The following is a 20,711-nucleotide window of genomic DNA, read 5'->3' on the forward strand; positions in this document are numbered from 1 at the left end:
GTCTCTGCCAGTTCACACCCCATCAACTTATATTTGTAGCTGGGATTTTTGGCCCCAATGTGCATTACTTTGCACTTGGCCACATTGAACCGCATCTACCACGTTGATGCCCACTCACCCAGCCTCAACAGATCCCTTTGGAGTTCCTCACAATCCTCTCTGGTTCTCACCACCCTGAACAATTTAGTGTCATCTGCAAACTTAGCCACTTCACTGCTCACTCCCAACTCTAAATCATTTATGATCAAGTTAAAGACAATGGGACCCAGTACTGAGCCCTGAGGCACCCCACTGCTTACCGTCCTCCACTGCGAAGACTGCCTATTTATACTCACTCTCTGCTTCCTATTACTCAACCAGTTTTTGATCCACAAGAGGACCTGTCCTTTTACTCCATGACTCTCAAGCTTTCTAAGGAGCCTTTGATGAGGAACTTTATCAAAAGCTTTCTGGAAGTCAAAGTAAACAACATCTATCGGGTCTCCTTTGTCCACATGTTTGTTCAGCCTCTCAAAGAAATGTAACAGGTTAATGAGGCAAGATCTTCCCTTACAGAACCCATGCTGAGTCTTCCTCAATAACCCGTGTTCATCAATATGCCTACTAATTCTGTCAATAATGGTTTCTACCAATTTTCCCGGTATTGAAGTCAGACTGACTGGCCTGTAATTTCCCGGATCTCCTCAGGAACCCTTTTTAAACATGGGGGTGACATTTGCTACCTTCCAGTCCTCAGGAACGGAGGCAGATTTCAATGAAAGATTACAGATTTTTGTTAGAAGATCCACAAGTTCAACTCAATGTATGCCATCCGGACCCGGTGACTTATTAGTTTTTAATTCATCTATCAGTTGTAGGACCTCCTCTTTTGTCACCTCAATCTGGCTCAGGTCTTTCAACACCCCTTCCAAAATTAGTGGTTCTGGGGCGGGCAAAATGTTCTCATCTTCCACAGTGAAGACGGAGGCAAAAAATGCATTCAGCTTCTCAGCCATTTCCCTATCCTCCTTCAGTAATCCTTTTACCCCATGGTCATCCAAGGGCCCCACTGCCTCCCTGGCTGGTTTCCTGCTTCTAATATATTTGAAGAAATTTTTATTGTTGGTCTTTATGTTTTTTGCAATATGCTCCTCATAGTCCCTTTTTGCCTGCGTGATCACAGTCTTGCATTTGATTTGCCACAGCCTGTGTTCCCTTTTATTAATCTCACTTGGACTGGTTTTCCACCACTTAAAGGAGTCCTTCTTACCTTTTACAGCTTCCATTACTTTGTTTGTTAACCATGCAGGCCTTTTCTTATGCCTGTTTGTGCCTTTCCTAACTTGTGGTATGTATTTTATCTGAGCTTCTAGGATTATAGTTTTAAATAGTCTCCAAGCTTCCCCAAGGGATTTGACCGTATTTACTTTTCCTTTCAGTTTCCTCCTCACATGCCTCCTCATCTCAGAGAATTTACCCCTTTTAAAGTTAAACGTGGTTGTGGCGGTCTTTTTGGACAACTCCCTATTTATACAAATGGTGAAATCAATAACATTATGGTCACTGCTTCCAAGTGGCGCAATCACTTTTACATCTCTCATCAAGTCTTGAGCATTACTTAGGACCAAATCCAGGATCGCCCCACCCCTGGTAGGTTCTGAGACCATCTGCTCCATAGCACAGTCATTGAGAGCATCAAGAAACCCAATCTCTTTCTCTCGACCAGATCACATATTGACCCAATCAATCTGCGGGTAGTTAAAATCACCTATTACGACACGGTTTTTATGTTTAGCTGCTATCTTTAAGCCTTCCATCATATTATAATTGTCCTCTCTCTTTTGATTTGGTGGGCGATAGCAAACTCCCATAGTTAAATTTCCTTTTGGGCCCTCTATTTCGACCCAAAGCATTTCTGAAAGGGAATCTAATTCTCTGACCTTAGTCTTACTGGACCGTATATCCTCTCTGACATACAGAGCCACCCCACCGCCAACCCTTCCCTCCCTATCCTTCCGATATAACTTATATCCAGGAATCACCGTGTCCCACTGATTCTCCTCATTCCACCAAGTTTCTGAAATTCCCACAATGTCTATGTTTTCTCCCAACACTAAACATTCCAATTCACCAATTTTACTTTGAACACTTCTAGCATTTGCATACAAACATCTATAATTTCCCAGGCAAGCTAGGCCCGCCACCTTCCTCCTGCCACCTCGAGACTCTGGCAGACAGTCCATACTGTTTGTCACCATCACAGTGGACAACTCTGATCCGCTAACCAGTAGAAAAATAGCAGCCAACCCTTCATCTCTTTGAGATGAGTCCTCCCAAACCAGAGACATTTCATCTCCTGTCGGCTTTCCCCCAAGATTTAGTTTAAAAACTGCTCTGCCACCTTTTTGATTTTAAGCGCCAGCAGCCTGGTTCCATCCGGGGACAAGTGGAGACCGTATCTTTTGTACAGCTCCCGCTTGTTCCAGAAAGCATCCCAGTGCCTAACAAACTTAAACCCTTCCTCCTTACACCATCGTCTCATCCACACATTGAGACTTCTAATTTGTGCCTGTCTCTCTTGCCCTGCACGTGGAACAGGTAGCACTTCTGAGAAGGCTACCTTGGAGGTCCTGGCCTTAAGTCTCCCGCCTAGCAGCCTAAATTTTTTCTCCAGGACCTCACGACTGCATTTCCCTACATCGTTGGTGCCAACATGCACCATGACCACAGGCTCCTCCCCAGCAATGTCTATCAGCCTATCTACTATCTACTACTCTGTGTACACAGAGTAGACAGAAAGATTCTGTCATGGGACTTCACACAGTTTGAATGTTACCCAGGTGTAAGGATAACAGATGAACCTGCAGACCACACTCAACATCCATTGTAGTTGTTAGGGTCAAACTACAAAGTGCCATTTGCAACATGTACTGTCCAAGTTATGCCAATCTGACTTTGATAGAGAGTTGTGTGAGCAAATGTTCCCCCATGTGTGTGTCATGCCTCCCATGCCATTTTCCTAACCTGAAACATTATTAGCGGTTGCCATTTGCCCCAGAGAGCTGTGCTTGCACCCATCAGTACACATCACAGTCAGGTCAGAAGAGAACAGCTATAATATCATATTTTACTAATTTGACCCCTAGATTCTCTAGTATACAGAAACAGACTTCATGAAAAGACAATTTTCAGTGAGGAATTTAGAGGTACCTCCAAGAACCTTTCCATGGTTATACAAAGGAATGCAACACAAACCTATCACCACCTTTCATGTCAAAGTCAAAGAGAAGATGGAGACAAAGTGCCCCAACTAACTTCCCAAACCATTCAGGAATAACCATGTCTTGGCAGCCACAGAATAGTTATTGAGTAGTTTTACTTTTGAGATGCAAGTTGAAATGGAACTCATTTAACAAAACAAAAAAAATAGCTTCTAATCAACTGCGTGTCTAAAAACCACTTACTTGTCTGGAGAAACCTGTCTCTCAAACAAGAGCTGGGACAGCAACAGAGAAGGGCTCTGCTGGAGCAACAAGAAGGGGTTTCCTATTTGAACTTCAGCAGACTGATCTAGAATGGAAGGAAAAATTGACATACTTCATTTGTAGCTAGGATTCAATTCCACATCATGCCTCCAAAATATGTCTTCCAAGCCTCACACCTTACACACAGGAGTGTTGAACTCATTTGCTACGAGGGCCATTTGTGAATAAATAGGACATTGTGGGGCCAGGCCACGCATATCATAAAATGTAATGCCAGGTAGTGGAGATATAAGCTTTATAAAGGATACAGAGAAACACAATTAAGGATATTATTTTTACATAAAATAGAAACATGCTTAAACTCTTGCAATGTTTTGTTTAAAATGGAAAGGTAAGGGAATAGTGGGATTTGGCAATGCAATTTTAAAAATAAATCAAGAAGAAAGCACAAGGATCTTAGCAGAAACTAAAAATATAAACCAAAAATATAAAATGCTCTGGACTTAGGAAAATATGAAATCCCTGGGCATTGAAAGCTTCTTCCCCTACTCAGACTGGCAATGGCTCGTCAGTGTAATATCCCCCTTTGGCTGTGGCTTCCCAGGTTAGAGTACTCACTAGGCACCAGTTCTAAGGTCCATTCAGCAGAGGCATGCTGGCTCAAAGCATCAACCCTTTATTTGCAGGGTCACACAACTCCAGCAAGGAACAGCTTCTAACTGGCCATATAAAAGCTGAAAAGTGAAACTGAGCTCCACTCTATTAAAATACATTGCAGCACAGACAAAGCTGCAAGGAAAACACGGAATGGATTTTCCATTAAGGTCAGGTCTCTGTGCCCAGATAGACTACTCCGGGAGTAGTCTGTCTGGGCACAGAGACCTTAATGGAAAGTCCATTCTGCATTTTCTTTGCAGTTTTGCATGCCCAGAGTTGTTTCCTGCTTCAGTCTGCAAAGACAAGGAAGGAGGAGCTGGGAACTTTGGCAGCCTCAGAGCTTCAAAGGGTGAGGACAGGAGGGGAGTGGGGGAGAAAAGAGCCCCATGAGCCTGATTAAAGCCCTGGGAGGGCCAGTTCTGGCCTGCAGGCTGAACATTTGACACCCCTGCCTTATGGCAAAGGTGAACTCTCCAAAACTCCTCATTAGGGTATTCCGTTTCCTAATATTTATTGCTTTGCTTTCCCTCAAACAAAATCTTAAACTCTTTATTGATTCACACCTGGATTAATTTCTAAATCAAATGTATGGTCAAAATAAATGTTTGGATTAACACAAAAATGCTAGTAAAGCTATGGTGTATAGAACTTCTCAACTGATCAGGTCAAGTTGTTCTTTCAGGGGCTGAGATCTCTCACCTAGTTCTGGATTTAGACTCTGGAGAATAACCATAGCCAGCTTGTTAACATAAGCAAAGAAGTTCTGCACGTAGACATGCTGCACCTTGCTGTCCTGCGTGGTCTGAGCATGTTGGTCCAGCGTTCGCAGCAACACTTTGATTTGATTATAAACTGGATGTGCCTCTAATTCAGCAGGCTTCAAAGAAGCTTGTTCTACCAATGAGGCAAGCAAGTTACTTTTGGAATCTAGTTAAAATAAAAAGACAGAAAGATTAGAGATGAAATATTTTATCACATCAGCATGCAAGGATTGCAGTTCCCTCCCTCACTCCAAAATTAGACCCCCTCAGGCACTGCATTATACCTTTCATTTAAGACAACAGGTCTGTTCCAACATGATGGATTCTACCAGCAAGAGAAACATTACATAAGTATTCTACCTAGGTATGCTGCAGAGGCATCGATAAGAATTAAACTATTCTTAGCTAATACTTTGCACCAGATGGGTAAGATGATCAAACATGGTTCACTCAGTTTAATGAAGTTCTCAGTTTTCATTACAAAGTAACACCAGTAAGAAAAATAATAACTGGAACCACTAAACAAGGATGTCCTCAATCCTGAAAGAAACATTCATATAGATATATATAAAAGAAATAGTGAACACTAAAGTGAAGATACTAAAAACTTGGGGCTAAACTTAGAGGAGGTCTTCACAGGGCATCTGGACCACTGCCCTGGGTTGGTGGCCTCCTGAATACCACAGAGGGAGAAAGAAGCAGAAGATGTCCACTGTTTGCCTACACCGGCCCCATCAGGCAATTGCTGTCTGTCACATGCATTCGCCACCTGCCCAATAAAGGGCTTAAGCAGTAGTCAGCAAGAGAAAAAGACTACTTGCAACTGAGTGATCAGAAGCTGTTTTAAATAAATATGTGTACCTGAAGGATTTTCTACATTTGCCAGTCTCTCCAGGATTTGATCAAAGCGCTGCAATAACACAATCTGATTAGTAATGCAGCCCTCTGTCAGGCTCAGATGACAAGTCTGCAACAGATCTACAATACTGCAGTGGAAGTGATTACTTATTTCCATGTTGGAAATTTCTGTTGGGAAACAAAGAAGGATATGATTAGTTACAAAACCTGGGTGTCATTTTTAAACATTATGTTGCTACACAAAAGAAGAAGAAGATATTGGATTTATATCCCGCCCTCCACTCTGAAGAGTCTCCAAGTGGCTCACAATCTCCTTTACCTTCCTCCCCCACAACAGACATCCTGTGAGGTGGGTGGGGCTGGAGAGGGCTCTCACAGCAGCTGCCCTTTCAAGGACAACCTCTGCCAGAGCTATGGCTGACCCAAGGCCATGCTAGCAGGTGCAAGTGGAGGAGTGGGGAATCAAACCCGGTTCTCCCAGATAAGAATCCGCCCAGTTAACCACTACACCAAACTGGCTCTCCAAAGAGGGTTATGCACTATGAATGGTTGGAAGTTCAGCTCTCAAGCTAGTATATGAATGTACAAAGCTGCCTTATATACACAATCATCCACCCCAATACTCTATACCATGATAGCTTTTCAAGGACTTCAGCTCAGATCCTCTCATTTGAGCAGATGCTTCATACAATTTCCTGTACAGAATTCAGCCTGTACTGGAAAAAAAGATGCACACAACTATCTGAAATGGGGCACAGAGGTTTTCTTGCTGGGGGTAGACCAATCAGGCAGCCAACAACAACTGCCCATTTGCAGCAGAAAACATACTTAGATAGGTCCCCAAATGATTTAATACAAAAACAACTGTAAGGCAGCAGGTAAAGAGGCAGCTCCACCTGACCAGTTCCCCAGAGTGGGTTGCTGGTGAGCAAGTCCTCTTTCACAGGAACTGCTCTCTTACCTCTGCGCCACCAACTAGCACTTCTCCAGGACCTTTATTTGGATCTAGATGCTCCTCTTCCCATGAGGAGATGTTTGAATTTGTTCTAAGCCTTTACGAGAAATAGCTGTTGTCTTAGAAGGGCTACAAACAAGCATGAACACACAATAAGGCTGCTGTTTAGAAATGTAAGCAGAGCTTTCTTGGAATTGTGCTGAACCTACTGGATTCTGCATCCTATGCTCTGTTGGATAATCCAAGCCATATGGATTTCTGCTGGATATATAGCAGTGATGTAAGATGCATATTTAGCATGTCCAATACCATGGGATAAGTATGAAGTGAAATATTGATGTAAACATTTATACAAACCCTGACCATGAACAAACTAATAGCGAGGACTAATCAGTTTAAACCGACTTGAAGAAACAAATGACATGAAGCAACACAATTACCTGATTTAGGGTGTTTTGGAGATGTATTTATAATTTTGCTTATTTGTTGAAGAAATGCTGGGAATCCTCTCAAACCATCAGAGCACAGAAGAACAGATTCAAGTCTTCGTCCTGTTATCAGATATAGAAGGCAAAGGTCAACAAAATTACGTTGAAGCTCTCTGTTATTGCCTTAGGTTACTTTTAAGGCTACAAATCCAGGAAATAACGTAATGTGAGAGAAACTTGCCCTTCATTTCAAGGCTGTTATGTAACTTCCTCTCTGCCATTTCTAAGAGCTGCCTGCAGGTCTTCCATAAGTGGCACTGGGTAGCTGCCAAATCAAACGTGGCCATGGCAGAGGAGCAGAGGCCTCCCAGGACATCACTCAAGGGATCTGTATGCTCCAGCTGGATACTGTTGGTCCAGAAGCCTTCTTGGAACATAGGAACAAGACCTTCTGAAGGTCTAAGCAGCTTATCAGTAACATCCGAAATGGAGTAAAACACCATACCTAGAGAAAGCCAACAGAAAAGCTGAGCAGTTCATATGGGCCCAACTGGAACACTCCCTCAGCCTTCCTTTTATTTCATCCAAGTCTGAGAACGGGGGTTGCTTACAATCTCACTATTCCAGCGGTACAATGGAACCTTACCTGCAATTTCCCTCTAATGCCTAGGATTGTTTTAAGACAACACAGCAGAAAACAGGGGGTGCTTACACTTTCACTGTTCCAGGGGTTCGATAGAACCTTACTTACAAGCTGGCCTCAGATTCAGTGGGAGCTCACAGGAGCACAGCTCCTGAACCTTTCTGAAAGTTCCACCTCCTCCTTCTGAGAGTTCCACCTCCTTGTCCATTGAATAGTATTGCAGTTGTATAACAATCCCTGGATGAGCTCCACCACCTATTTTTCTACAAAATGACCCCTGCTTACAAGTACAGTGTTTTGATCTGTCCTTTGCTACAGTGTTCACAGGCACGCAAAGAGCAAATGCACACACACAAAAATGAGGAACCTGTGAGACAATGATGAACAATACAACTGCACTGGATTCCTGGTGCAGAGATAGCTCATGTCATTTCCTAGTACCCATGTGACCCCTTACAATGTATGTGTAATCAAATCATAGCACAAAACCTGTTAATTATAGCCTGACAGCCCACCTGCTCTACCCCCCACCCCCATCTCAATTCTGGAGGTTTGTTTACAACACTGGACCAGTGTAACATGGCCTGTGTCACAAGTTACACACCATGCTTTATAGTTAGGTTTGATTGAAGCCTTCGTGCATGGTGCATGTGTATTATGTATTAGTTACGATTACTGTTCTTTTAAGTCTTTGTACCTAAATAGCCTACAACATTTTAATGTAACCAGCAGGAACTCATATGCATATGCCACTGATGCCAAGCCAGCCAGAACTGCGTTCCTGTGTATTCCTGCTCAAAAAAACCTGAGTGTAACAACAAATTTTGTGATTAAGTTCCCACCTGCTGCTGCTGCATTCCCAATAGCTTGTAACGTTGAACGGCCACAGACAGACTGTTTTAGGCTCACAGAACCTTCCAAAGATTGAGCATCAATCTTGTGTTCCACTTTTGCCAGTTCCTTGATCACTTCTTGGTAACGTTCCAGGAAAATTAGCTCCCCATAGGACACAGATGACTCCAAATTAAACACAGCAGCTACCTATAATTGTGGAATTAAGACACAGTATTTTAATAGTTCAGAAGAATTTTATAGGAAAATGAACATGCCTCCTTTAATTCAGTGTTTTCTTGGAATCATTGCTATGGAAGCATAGATGCAAAGAAATATTTCAAAAAAAAGTAGGACAAGACATCCTGCTACCACCACCACAGAATTTCTCTCTCTCAAAAAGGGGTCTATACAGGTGACCAATTCCAACCATAATTTATGCTACCCATGTCATTAAGACTTCCAATTGTAAACAGGATCAGAGTGTTAAAAAATGAAGTGATATTGCTGTTGCTATTACTATCTCGGGTATATATAGATTTCCCAGGGATCAATGGACTCCGTAGAATCCTCTTTGGAAGGAATCCAGAAAAAACGATTAAGTTTTTGGTGCACCCAAAAACTTAATCCATGTTTGTTTTAGGATTATCTGGGAATAGGGTTGCCAAGTCCAATTCAAGAAATATCTGGGGACTTTGGGGGTGGAGCCAGGAGACGTGGGGTGGAGCCAAGATCAAAGCTGTGACAAGCATAATTGAAGTCCAAAGGGAGTTCTGGCCATCACATTTAAAGGGACAACACACCTTTTCAATTCCTTCCTTCCATAGGAAATAATGAAGGATAGGGGCACCTTCTTTTGGGGCTCATAGAATTGGACCCCCTGGTCCAATCTTTTTGAAACTTGGGAGGTATTTTGGGGAGAGGCACTAGATGCTATACTGAAAATTCAGTGCCTCTACCCCAAAAAACAGCCCCCCCAAAAGCCCCTGATAGCTGTGGATCAATTCTCAATGATTTTCTATGGGAATAAGTCTCCATAGGGAATAATAGAGTTCCCAGAAGACATTTCCCTCCCCTCTCCCCTCTTTCTGATGACCCTGAAGCGGGGGGAGGGCCTCCAAACCGCGGGATCCCCTGCCCCCAGCTGGGGATTGGCAACCCTATCTGAGAAACTGTACATCAGAGTAGGGAATGCTCAGACACTTCTGCAACTCATTGTTCTAAGCCCTCCACATAACACCAAAGCAAGAAGGAACGATATGGTAGCAGGATCAATTGCCAAGTGAAGACAGACGTTTCGAGCAGCGGTCCCCAACCTTTTTGGCAACAGGGACCAGCTTTGTGAAAGATAATTTTTCCACGGACTGAGGAGGGGAGAGAGGAGGATGGTTTCGGGATGATACAATTGTGCTCTTTATTTTGGTGTGAGGCTTAAGTGTGCAGTCTCTTATCTGGGGGAACTGGGTTTGATTCCCCACTCCTCCACTTACAACTGCTGGAATGGCCTTGGGTCAGCCATAGCTCTCGCAGAGTTGTCCTTGAAAGGGCAGCTTCTGGGGAAAGCTCTCTCAGTCCTACCCCCCTCACAGGGTGTCTGTTGTGGGGGAGGAAGATAAAGGAGATGGTGAGCCACTCTGAGATTTGAGTGGAGTGGAGGGCAGGATATAAATCCAATGTCTTATTATTATTATTATTATTATTATTACTACATTGCAATATATAATGAAATAATTATACAACTCACGGCCTGGTTGCTAACAGGCCACAGACCGATACTGGTCCATGGACTGGGGGTTGGGCACCCCTGGTTTAGAGGATCTCTGTATGCTGCTCAACATGAGCACTATATGCAGACTGGCTAGGAACCCCTGGAAATCAATTTGTGTAATTCAGCAGGCATATTAAAAGAGAGCTTCTAAACAATATCTAGCAACCCCCATTGAGCTACCTGATGGGCTTCTACAACATTTCCCCTTAGAATACAGGCAACAAGAAGAGATTCTGGTGGAGATAGCATCATCGGGATGAGGGAATTCTGCAGCAGCTTTATCCTGTATTCTACATCACTCCAGTCAGACAGCACGCTAGCACTTCCTTCTAAAAAAAAAAAGCACAATTCCTGTGGATGTTAGTTATTAGCTCAATATTCATTCTGTACAATTTAGGCCAAACCCTTTCACCCAGAAACGGTTGCATTGTCATTCTGTACCTGATACATTAGTGCTGCTTAATTCACTGCTTGTGCTTTCCAGTGAAGCACTCGAGGCTCCTTCCTTGCTATCTGAGGCAAAAACAAAGCACATAGAAACAACTTTCAGCCAGACAAAGCAATCAACACTTTCTTATACTAGGTTTCACAAAGAACAAATGGAGAACGACAGCCAAGTATCCTTAGAAACAAGCTGATAGAACTAAGCCACAAGAAGGATGGCAGGAACAGCTCAGTCTAGATGTTACTCAGAATTGGGCTGAAAGCCACTGGGAATGGTGGAGGAACAGAAGCTCATATACAGGAGCTCCACTGCAGTGTGTGTAAATTCGGTAAAAAATTTTACTCAGTTCACAAGAGCACTTCCATACAGCGTTTGTATGCCACAACATGCCTCACATATGTACAGCCTGCCAGATGGGCAAGAGGCTTCTAAACATCACACCAGCTGTGAAAGTAAACATTTCTTGGCAACCTCTAAACAGGACAATTATGGTCACCCCTTAAAACAATGCATTTTGGGAGGGGGGGGTTTAATACCCACTGTAAGATGTTCTCCCCTATACAGGCCATAAGGCATTTCTTAAGAGACTAAATTATGTGCACCAGTACCAATCTAATTTTACATGCACATCTACGGCTTTTACCCATATCATACTTTATCCACTGCCTTAGTGAGAGGCAACTGTTCTGCTATCATTTAGAGCTCCTTCTAGTAATATGAGTTCATTCAGCCAAAATAAATACAAGACTATAGGGCTTTTACCACCCAGCCACCCCCCCCTCCCTACATGTTGCAGAAGAAAAAGAAAGGAACTACCCTTGGGTAACACTTGTTGCTCCTGCAGTAAATAGTAGAGATGTAATATGTGTACCCAGAATCAGCTACTGCCTCAAAAAAGAAACCATTGCACTAATTTAAAATACTTTTATGCCTTATACTTAGAGATATATTGATAAGAAATACATTTGGAATTGTTAACTTGAGTTATCATAATAAATGGCAACACATAAATAGGCATTCTCTGGCAAAATACACCTGCTACACTTCCATCAGTTTACCTCGCTTTTGCCTTTGAGGTCGAGTGTGTCTCTTGGCAATGGATCCTCTAGTTAAACGACGCAGCATTTTAGTGTGAACATGCTGATCACCTGTAAAAGCACCATTCAGCTCCGTCATTTGGAATTATTTTTATACTCAAACACATTTTATGAAAGTAAAAAAGAAAACAGTTGAAAAGGCATGCAAATGGGCCAAGTTTCTTACTTCAATGTACTGAATAAGATTTACCCCTGAAGAAATGCAAATTATAGAGTTTCTGCAACCAGAAAACACCTATGCAAATTATCACTTGTTTCTACCCAAAAATCTGAACTACATGTAGAACACAAGGTACTGCCTTAGTTGAGTGTTGGGGCTGAGTGGCAGATGATGAAGGGAAACACTGGAGTGGAACTATGGCCATCAAAAATGGGCTAGATAGAGTGTGATTCCTCAGTCACTCTCTTCTATGGAAACTTCCTTTACAACAGGCTCTGCATAGGCAACAGAACTTTAATATTTTTCAGAACTACACATCTGAAGATTTCTGTTTGCCAACACTGCCTGCAGCCTCTCCTTTTCTGCAGCAGAAAGCACTATCAATGGAATTCCATCCACACAGTACAACCAGAACAGGTCTGGGAAAGCTCACTGTGACACAGGCCTGGACAAAAGACTTTCTCCTCAGAGCCTCAGCCTCACTCATTACTGCTTAACAATGGCGGAAACTTCTCACTTTCATTACTGGGGCTACTCACACCATACATACACAATGCTTGGAGAAGTGCACTGACCTGTATCAGAAGCCCCATCCACAGATAATACTGAACTTAGTAAAAGCCATGGAAATAATTTACCTGAATTTCTGTTACTCATCACAATTTTGTGTCGCCATTGAGCTTCAGAGAGGTACTTTGAGAATAGCTGCACACGGGAGCCAAAGCTATCTCGGTTTACAGATAAATTCAAGCAATCCAGCAGCGCCTGCTCTTCCTGAGGCACATGCCTCGAATCCCATGGCAAAGAATCCTCAATTTCTTTGAGATGATCCAGGAGCATTTTGAGAAAGCTCTCCATTGCAACATCATCAACTAAAAATCCCTTAATCCCACTGGTGAAGTGTTTCAAATCCAAGTAATTTAATCTGACAGAATTGCAGTTCTTGAAATTTGATTCCAAGTCCAGCAGGCTTTGGACTGCGGTATGCTCTTGAGACACAGAGGTGGGGTGCAACTTGGGTCGTCCTTCAAATCCTGCAGTGTGCTGTGGGCTTGTGGAGGCAGAAGAACCTTGGCTAGCACAACATTCTTGTCTCTTCTTTTCACAGTCAGTTTCTTCTGTGTTCTCATCCTCTTGGGAGGAATTATTGCAGAGGTCACTGTAGGAGACAAAGAGTAAGGAGAAGATGTTCTCCAGAAGCTCCAGACGTAGAGGAACAGGTACAGTCCTTAAAAATTGCTGGCACTTGTCAAGATACTGAGAAAAGAGGCTTGCATGATCTGTATTTGTGGAAAAAAAAACATTTAAAAGATTTAGTGTTTCCCTTTTGCTACAGGCTGCCTCTGTTAACAGATCTGCAAGGCTAGGAATTTAAATGCATCCAAGGATTAGATAGTCAAGGAATTATATGTTGCTGGCTTATGAATAACCACTGGCCTGTCACCTGTAGAAAGTAATCAATTCCCATTAAGTCACTACATTGCTGAAACACATCGGCTGCGATCACACACACTCAATAACACACTTTCAATGCACTTTCCAAATGGATTTTGCCTGTTCACACAACAAAATCCAGTTGGAAAGTGCAGTGAAAGTGGATTGAAAGTGCATTATTTAGCATGTATGACTGCAGCCATCTTGTTTCAGAGAACTCATATAGCTACAGCTGTAAATACCCAGAAACAATTTGGTCCAACAACACTTAAGCAGCACTGTCTATTACCAAATGAATGAAATTATACCATCCAGCTTGTGGGTCACTATAAACCACGTGGCCAGGAATGCCATGTGAAAAGGGAGTGAATGGGAATTAATTTGCAGATATATATCTAGTCCATATATATGATCAGAAAAGCAGTCTATAATTAAACGTCATTTTAATCACAACATATCCTTGACAGTAATATCATGCCCTAGGATGGCAATATCCCTTTCTTTAACAAACGTTAAAAGTTATGATTGTCAAATCCAACCTATTTAGATGCATAGTGATCAAATATAAGATCCAGTTTCATTCCATAATGCCTCCAGATAACAGCAGATGGGAATAATTCAACATGCCCAAGTGATTGCTGCCACCAGCGTGAATCAGACAGTAAAACTGACTTCAAACAGATTATCCTTCCAGGATTTACGGAAAGTGAAAAGGAAAAAAGAAGGGGTGCATATGACTCACCCCTTGACTAAGCCTCTGAGGCAACTTACCACTCTGCAGCACATTGCAACAGCAGAAAGCCTCTGAAAAAAATGCAGGATCTTTCCCTGCCCCTTGTGACCTGTTCTCCCTTTCTTTCCATAGAGCCTACTATGCCCCTCTGCACTAAAGGAGATGACCTACTAAATAAATGGCAGGAGCAAGGGAAGATAAGCACAAAGCCCAATCTGACAAAGGGAACAAAAAGCAATGATGGCATAACAAGGAGTGAGGCTTGCAATGCCTCCCGTTACAGTAGCACTGTTTACAGTTCTAAATAAAGCTATTAAGACCTTGCTTCTCTATGTAGAGCCCACTGATACACAATGAATTAAATTTTTGACTTAAGCTGTTAAGTATGCACAAGCTACTAGACCTGGGAAGACAGGCTGGTCTGCAGGTTCATTCAGATCAGGCAGCTCACCAGGGAAATCACTAGCAAAGTGGGTCACACAGTCCTTGCAGTTTGCATGTCTGTGCACATTGACACAGAGTGCATAGATGGCATACTTCATGGCACAAAATGCCCGGAAAAGAATGAGGTTGCGCTCTTGACTCAAGAGGCTGGAAGCCGGCCTCACACTTGAATCTGAAAAGAAGAAAATGAGAACAGAGAAAGACTAATTCACTCAGGAAGAAGGAAGCAGTTAAGTTATCCTGGAATCATCCCCCCACCCCATTCAATAACCATGTCTAAGTGGTACAGGTTGCAGTTATGTATATTCCTTCAGGTTTCAAAACAACAGACCTCACTGCACTGACAAAAGGATAACAGGACTGACATTTTGGGACATTTCACTGTATATTTTTGCTAACGAAGAGTAAGCATTACTGGATGTTGGGCCCCTAATTGAACTGCAATAGCTGGTACTACCTAGTTTATATCTCACTTCAGCCATAAACTCAACAAGTATTCTTAAGTGTAAGTACATAAGAAGTGGTCCATTTAGTCCAGAGTCCTGTTTCACACAGAGACCAACTTGGAGGGTCAACAAACAGGGCATAGAGCAGGGGTGGCCAAACTGGCTCTTTCACACATATTGTGTGCCTCTTGAAGCCCCCACTGCCCTGTCAGCTGGCTTGCAGAAGGCTTCCTCTGATGTTGCCTTCTAGCACTAGTATTCATAGGTTTGCTGTCTATCAACAGGGATGTTCCTTTTACTCAGCACAGCTAGTAGCCGTTGACAGATCTGTCATCTACTAATCTAGCCCCCTTTTAAAGCTGTGTATGTTCATGGCCATCACTACTTCCAAGGCAGTATTATCTCAGCCTCAGTTCCCCATCAATATTTCAGGGGTGGGTGGTTTTTATCAATTCTCTTAAGCCATTGCTTGGTCCCCCACAGCAGCATTTTAGACTGCTAGGTAGGGAGGACTGGCAAATATTACTCTTGTGCCCTCAGAAATTCTAGGCAAGATTCAAGTCCCTGTCTGGGTTAGGAGTGTAGGGTATGTATACATTAGACAGACAGACAATTCTTGGTTCATTTTTATTTCCAAATGCATGTCTATACTACAGTTGGAATGTGTGGTAGACCCTCTGTGTATTAATCATGTCTTCCCTCATCTGTTTGGTGAAGTGGTTAAGTGTAGTGGACTGTTATCTGGGAGAACTGGGTTTGATTCCCCACTCCTCCACTTGCACCTGCTAGCATGGCCTTGGGTCAGCCATAGCTCTGGCAGAGGTTGTCCTTGAAAGGGCAGCTGCTGTGAGAGCCCTCTCCAGCCCCACCCACCTCACAGAGTGTCTGTTGTGGGGGAGGAAGATAAAGGAGATTGTGAGCCGCTCTGAGACTCTTCGGAGTGGAGGGTGGGATATAAATCCAATATCATCATCATCTTCTTCTTACTGTCTTAACAGCAAACCAGCTAACTATTTCCGGAAATGCTGCTTTGCATACCAGAAATACTGATCACTCACCCAACACAAACAAACAGCATTCTTCTGAGTATGGTAACTTAGAGGTGGTTACAACTGTAAAGTGACCAAACTTGCAAAGGAATTAGCATATACACCCTGCCATCAGGACCACAGTGCAAGGGTAAAAACAAGATACTTAGGGGGAAAGGGAAAGAGCTAGGTAATAAAGTGAGTCATCAAATCCCTCCAGCATAAACTGAGGAAAACTTGCAATGAACATGATCAAACACCAACTTCACTGAAGATCAGCCCAGACCAAAAAAAAAAGAAGATACTGATGGTCAACAATATGTTACTTATTAAAATATCTTTCTTCAAAACAAGTCAAACAAGGGATTGGATTATATCTCCAAAGTGAAGAGGTTCCCAGCTTTATGAATACCATCACCACCTTGTTTAGAGATAGGCCCTTTCTACGTAGGTGACTTGAACCCAAGATTTTACATTGTTGGGAAGTGGGGGTTTTCTTACTTCCCCTCAGCATCACGATGCTTCTGCACACCACCTAGGACTTCCTCAATTTTTCTGTGATCTTTCCGAAACCCACTTTGCTGCAACGTTTTGGGAGCAGGGTTGCCAATCCCCAGTTGGAGGCAAAGGATCCCCTGGTTTGGAGGGCCTCCCCTCACTTCAGGGTTAACAGAAAGCGGGAGGGGGGGGAAATGTCTGCGGCACACTTTGTTATACCCTCTGAAGACTGATCTCCAGAGGGCATAATGGAAAGTTGATCCATGGTTATATAAGGCTCTGAGCCTCTGGAGGGACTGTTTTTTGAGGCAGAGGCACCAAATTTTCAGCATAGCATCTGGTGCCTCTCCTTTTAAAAAAACGCCCAAATTTCAAAAAGATTGGATCAGTGAGCAAATTCTATGAGCCCCAAAAGTAGGTGCCTCCATCCTCCATTATTTCCAATGAAGGGAACGCATTTAAAAAGAGTGCAGTCACCCCATATACACAACTATATACCACACACAATTATTCTGGCTTCTCTTCCACATGGTATTTCAGCTATAACCTAGAATGTAATCCATGCACTCCATGTGAACCTTATATAATTTCACCCCTTTACTATATATTAGACATATTACAATCCATTCCAACCACATTTTGTTTGGTTATGAAGTGGGGAAACAGCACACAGGCAAGGCCCAGGATAAAAGTCTCCTGTTTAAATACTTTTCCAACTGCCACAGTGGTTGTGTAGAAAACTGTTAGCCAAATAGTAAACCCTTTAATGATGTTATAGTACCTGCTATCAACAGTATACAAAGGAAAAATGAAGAATTAATGCAGAAAAATAAAGAGATATTTTGGCAACATTATAAAATGCCTGAGGAAAAGAAAGCAAAAATAAGTGTGTCATATATTTAAACACATTTGGTTGGATCCAGAAGAAAATTTCCACTAATGGGGCGGGGGAGAGATTCACCAGTTCCCGCCTCCCAGTGTACACCCCTGACTCTCCCCAATGCTATTCTTTGGGATCCCCTGTCCTCCACCATAGCAGAATAGGTGAGTTGAAGTTGTCTCAGTTCACTGAAATCCCTTCTATTAGTTGAGATTTCCCCCAGGTTCCAAGCCACTGGATAGAATCCAAATGCTGTTTCTGCCAATTTAACTTGTTTCTGATGGCAAGAGAGGTGATGATTTTTGCTAGTTCTCTCCTGCTGCACTTACTGAACTCTGTAAAATGCTGCTCTTGGAGGACAGAGGAGCCTTATAAGGGTACAGTCTGCACTGAGAGGGGGAAAACTGACAAAAAAATTGTCCCTCCTCTCCCGCTAAAGTCAATCTCCTATTAAGACACTCATGGAGATTAGTGTCTTCCTTGACTGCAAATAAATGTATATCCAATGTAAGCCATGAATACTTAAACACCCACCCATAGATAGACTGCGGCCCCATATTCACCTCCTTGAAATATTTACCTTGAGCTTCTGTATTCCCAGTTGCAGTTATCTGAAGAAGCTCAACAACAGCTTCTTCATCCAGGGCCACAAGGTTGGTCAGGTGGTGAAGGTGGTAAAGTGAAGAGTGGCAATCTAAATTGTGCAAATGCTGCAAAAGTATCTTCTCTGGGAGAGGATTTCTGCAAGGAGGCAGCAGCAGAGATTCAGTTGTAGAACATTTAGCTCACTTCATAAGACTTTTCTCTAAAGGAGGAAGAGTCACAGCAGTTCTGATTCCAATTCACAATGGGGAGGGACGGTGGCTCAGTGGTAGAACATCTGCTTGGGAAGCAGAAGGTCCCAGGTTCAATCCCCGGCATCTCCAAAAAAGGGTCCAGGTAAATAGGTGTGAAAAACCTCACCCTGGGGAGCCGCTGCCAGTCTGAGAAGACAATACTGACTTTGATGGACCAAAGGTCTGATTCAGTATAAAGCAGCTTCATATGGTCTAGGAGTGTTTTTTCCTTTACATGTAAATAACCATAATAACCATAATGTATCTTCAAGAACTGAACAACAGTTTGTAGAAGGTGGTCAAGAGCCACCAGCGACAAATATACACAGCATTTTATATGCAAGGCACATGTTTTGTGATTATATGGAAATATCTTTTTCTCTTATTTGTTTCTGTACAGCAGGGGTCCCCAACCACCAGGCTGCGGACTGGTACCAGTCCGTGGCCTGCTAGCAACTAGGCCATGAAGTGAGGTAGAGCAGCTCTGACCCCCTTTCTTCTGCCTGGGACCTGGGCAGATGAAAGAAGAAGTGCAGCCTTGCTCCGAAACAGAAAGCCAGTCACAATCTTGCAAGCATGCTGCAGTCCATCCATTCGCCTGTTTGGTGCAAAGCAGCCATTTTCTCAGCCGGGAGGTAAGTGTCCTTGGGAATTGCCCCCCTCTCCAGCCCAACACCTCAAATTTTTTGCAAACTTTAAAAAGCAGCGGGGGGGGGGGGGAGGAACTTCCAAAGAATCTTTTGTGGAGGCTGCAATTCTGCTCCGTCCCTACTGGAGAATGCTATGGTGGGGGGAGTTTAAAAGTTGGGAAGAAACTTGCTGACTTTTTAGGGTTGTTGGGTGTTTTTGCACATGCAAGGGGATCAGGGTGAGAACAAGGTTGCGTTGTGGCGACCTGTGAGTAAGGAAAGAAAAGCAGGATACACATTCTGCAAAGAAACAAGGTTCTGGTTTGGGGGTGGAGGAGGAGGATTTGAGGTGGGATTGGGGCCGCAGCCTAGTCAGGGAGAGGTCTGTTTATGAGTAAGCTTGCACAAGTTTGAGATGGGCCATAGCTCAGGGAGGGATCGGGACACAGTGCAGTGGCAAGCTTACTCTTGAGTCAGCTCTCAGGATGATGCATGAACTCTCCTGAAGCTTCCCTCCCCCGGCTTGTTCTTCCAGTGTGTGTGTGTGTGTGTGTGTGTGTGTCTTGCAGTGAAAGGGGGAAGCTTGCAAGAAGCAGGAGGGGGCAAAGACATGAGCCAGGAGTCTGCTGCATACAGCCAGGAGGGGAGGGGGCTGCAAAGCAAGAAATGCAGTCTCTAAAAAGAGTGACACTTTGCAATGGTCTTTGGGGAGGGGAAGAGAAGGAGGGGAGGGAGAGCCTGCTTCTTGGAAAGAATCCAAGTGAGGAGGGGGGAGCCAGGCAAGCTTCTGCCCCGGAGCCCACTTTCAGCCTGGCTTACTCTCTCCAGTTCCATCCTGTACCCCTCCCCTCCAGAGTAGTGGGGAAGGGGCTGGACCCCCCTCTTTTCCAGTGGCCAGCAGAGACCCAACTTTGCCAAAGCTTGGCGGGGCTTCCCCTCCTCTCCCCAGCCCAGCTGTCCCCAGTTCCTGGAGTCTCAGAATGAGGCCACACCACCTCTTTCGTCCACCCTGTCAGCTGATCTGTGGGGGTCTTTAAATGGGAGGGGGAGGCAGATTGGCCTTCTGCTGCCTGGCCACCTAGTTGGGAGGCAGTAGAAACAGCCCCAATCTCTCCCCCCATTTAGAGATCCGCATGGGGGGCAGGGACAGGGCGCAGGCAGGGGGGCAGCCTGAGGCAGCAAAAAACCCCGTGTTGTGCCCCCCCCCCCCCAGTCCATGGAAAAATGGTCTTCCATAAAACCAGTCCCTGGTGCCAAAAAGGTTGGGGGCCACTGCTGTACAGCACATAGGGAATATGAATAAATGATTCACAAGGAACAGCATAGATCTGCATTTGTTATATAACAAAATTAACCATGCTACACAAGTACCTATTTAATTGAAAATACATTCAGACAATATTATCTGCTGCCAAACCATAGGATTTGAATTATGTTATTCAGAATACATGGTGGTACAGATCCACTCTAAATGTCATTCTGAAAATTTTGCCATGTAATGGGGTGACTCATGGAGATTTTGTGCAGGTTTGGTTGTGAATAGTGCATCAGTTTCAGGCTAGCTTTGTACAAGATGGTGCATATTATTAAAAATAAAGCAAGGTTTCCTGCCTAAGATTCAGTGAGTAGAAGCCACTGACTCACCACCTTCAGTTTCTCTTATTAAAAGGAGAAGTAACATGTCCTTGTGTATGGTTGCTTGGCTCTGCTTTGAAC

At 43.6% G+C, this 20,711-nt stretch overlaps 1 protein-coding gene across 1 annotated transcript in view; it reads right to left on the minus strand.

The window, feature by feature from the left end:
• The window catches only part of LOC132588907 (zinc finger FYVE domain-containing protein 26-like), a 79,547-nt gene that overhangs the window by 49,155 nt on the left and 9,681 nt on the right, over positions 1-20,711 (minus strand). The window contains exons 8-19 of the mRNA XM_060261367.1: positions 18,111-18,271; positions 14,638-14,850; positions 12,706-13,347; positions 11,869-11,958; positions 10,807-10,878; positions 10,546-10,694; positions 8,609-8,807; positions 7,365-7,628; positions 7,136-7,246; positions 5,744-5,908; positions 4,821-5,048; positions 3,444-3,549 (exon numbers count right to left, since the gene is read on the minus strand). Coding sequence (XP_060117350.1) covers positions 3,444-3,549; positions 4,821-5,048; positions 5,744-5,908; positions 7,136-7,246; positions 7,365-7,628; positions 8,609-8,807; positions 10,546-10,694; positions 10,807-10,878; positions 11,869-11,958; positions 12,706-13,347; positions 14,638-14,850; positions 18,111-18,271 — 2,400 coding nt within the window. The remainder of the gene's footprint in view (positions 1-3,443; positions 3,550-4,820; positions 5,049-5,743; positions 5,909-7,135; positions 7,247-7,364; positions 7,629-8,608; positions 8,808-10,545; positions 10,695-10,806; positions 10,879-11,868; positions 11,959-12,705; positions 13,348-14,637; positions 14,851-18,110; positions 18,272-20,711) is intronic.

The sequence above is a fragment of the Heteronotia binoei genome, chromosome 21, assembly GCF_032191835.1.
Source record: "Heteronotia binoei isolate CCM8104 ecotype False Entrance Well chromosome 21, APGP_CSIRO_Hbin_v1, whole genome shotgun sequence".
NCBI lineage: Eukaryota > Metazoa > Chordata > Lepidosauria > Squamata > Gekkonidae > Heteronotia > Heteronotia binoei.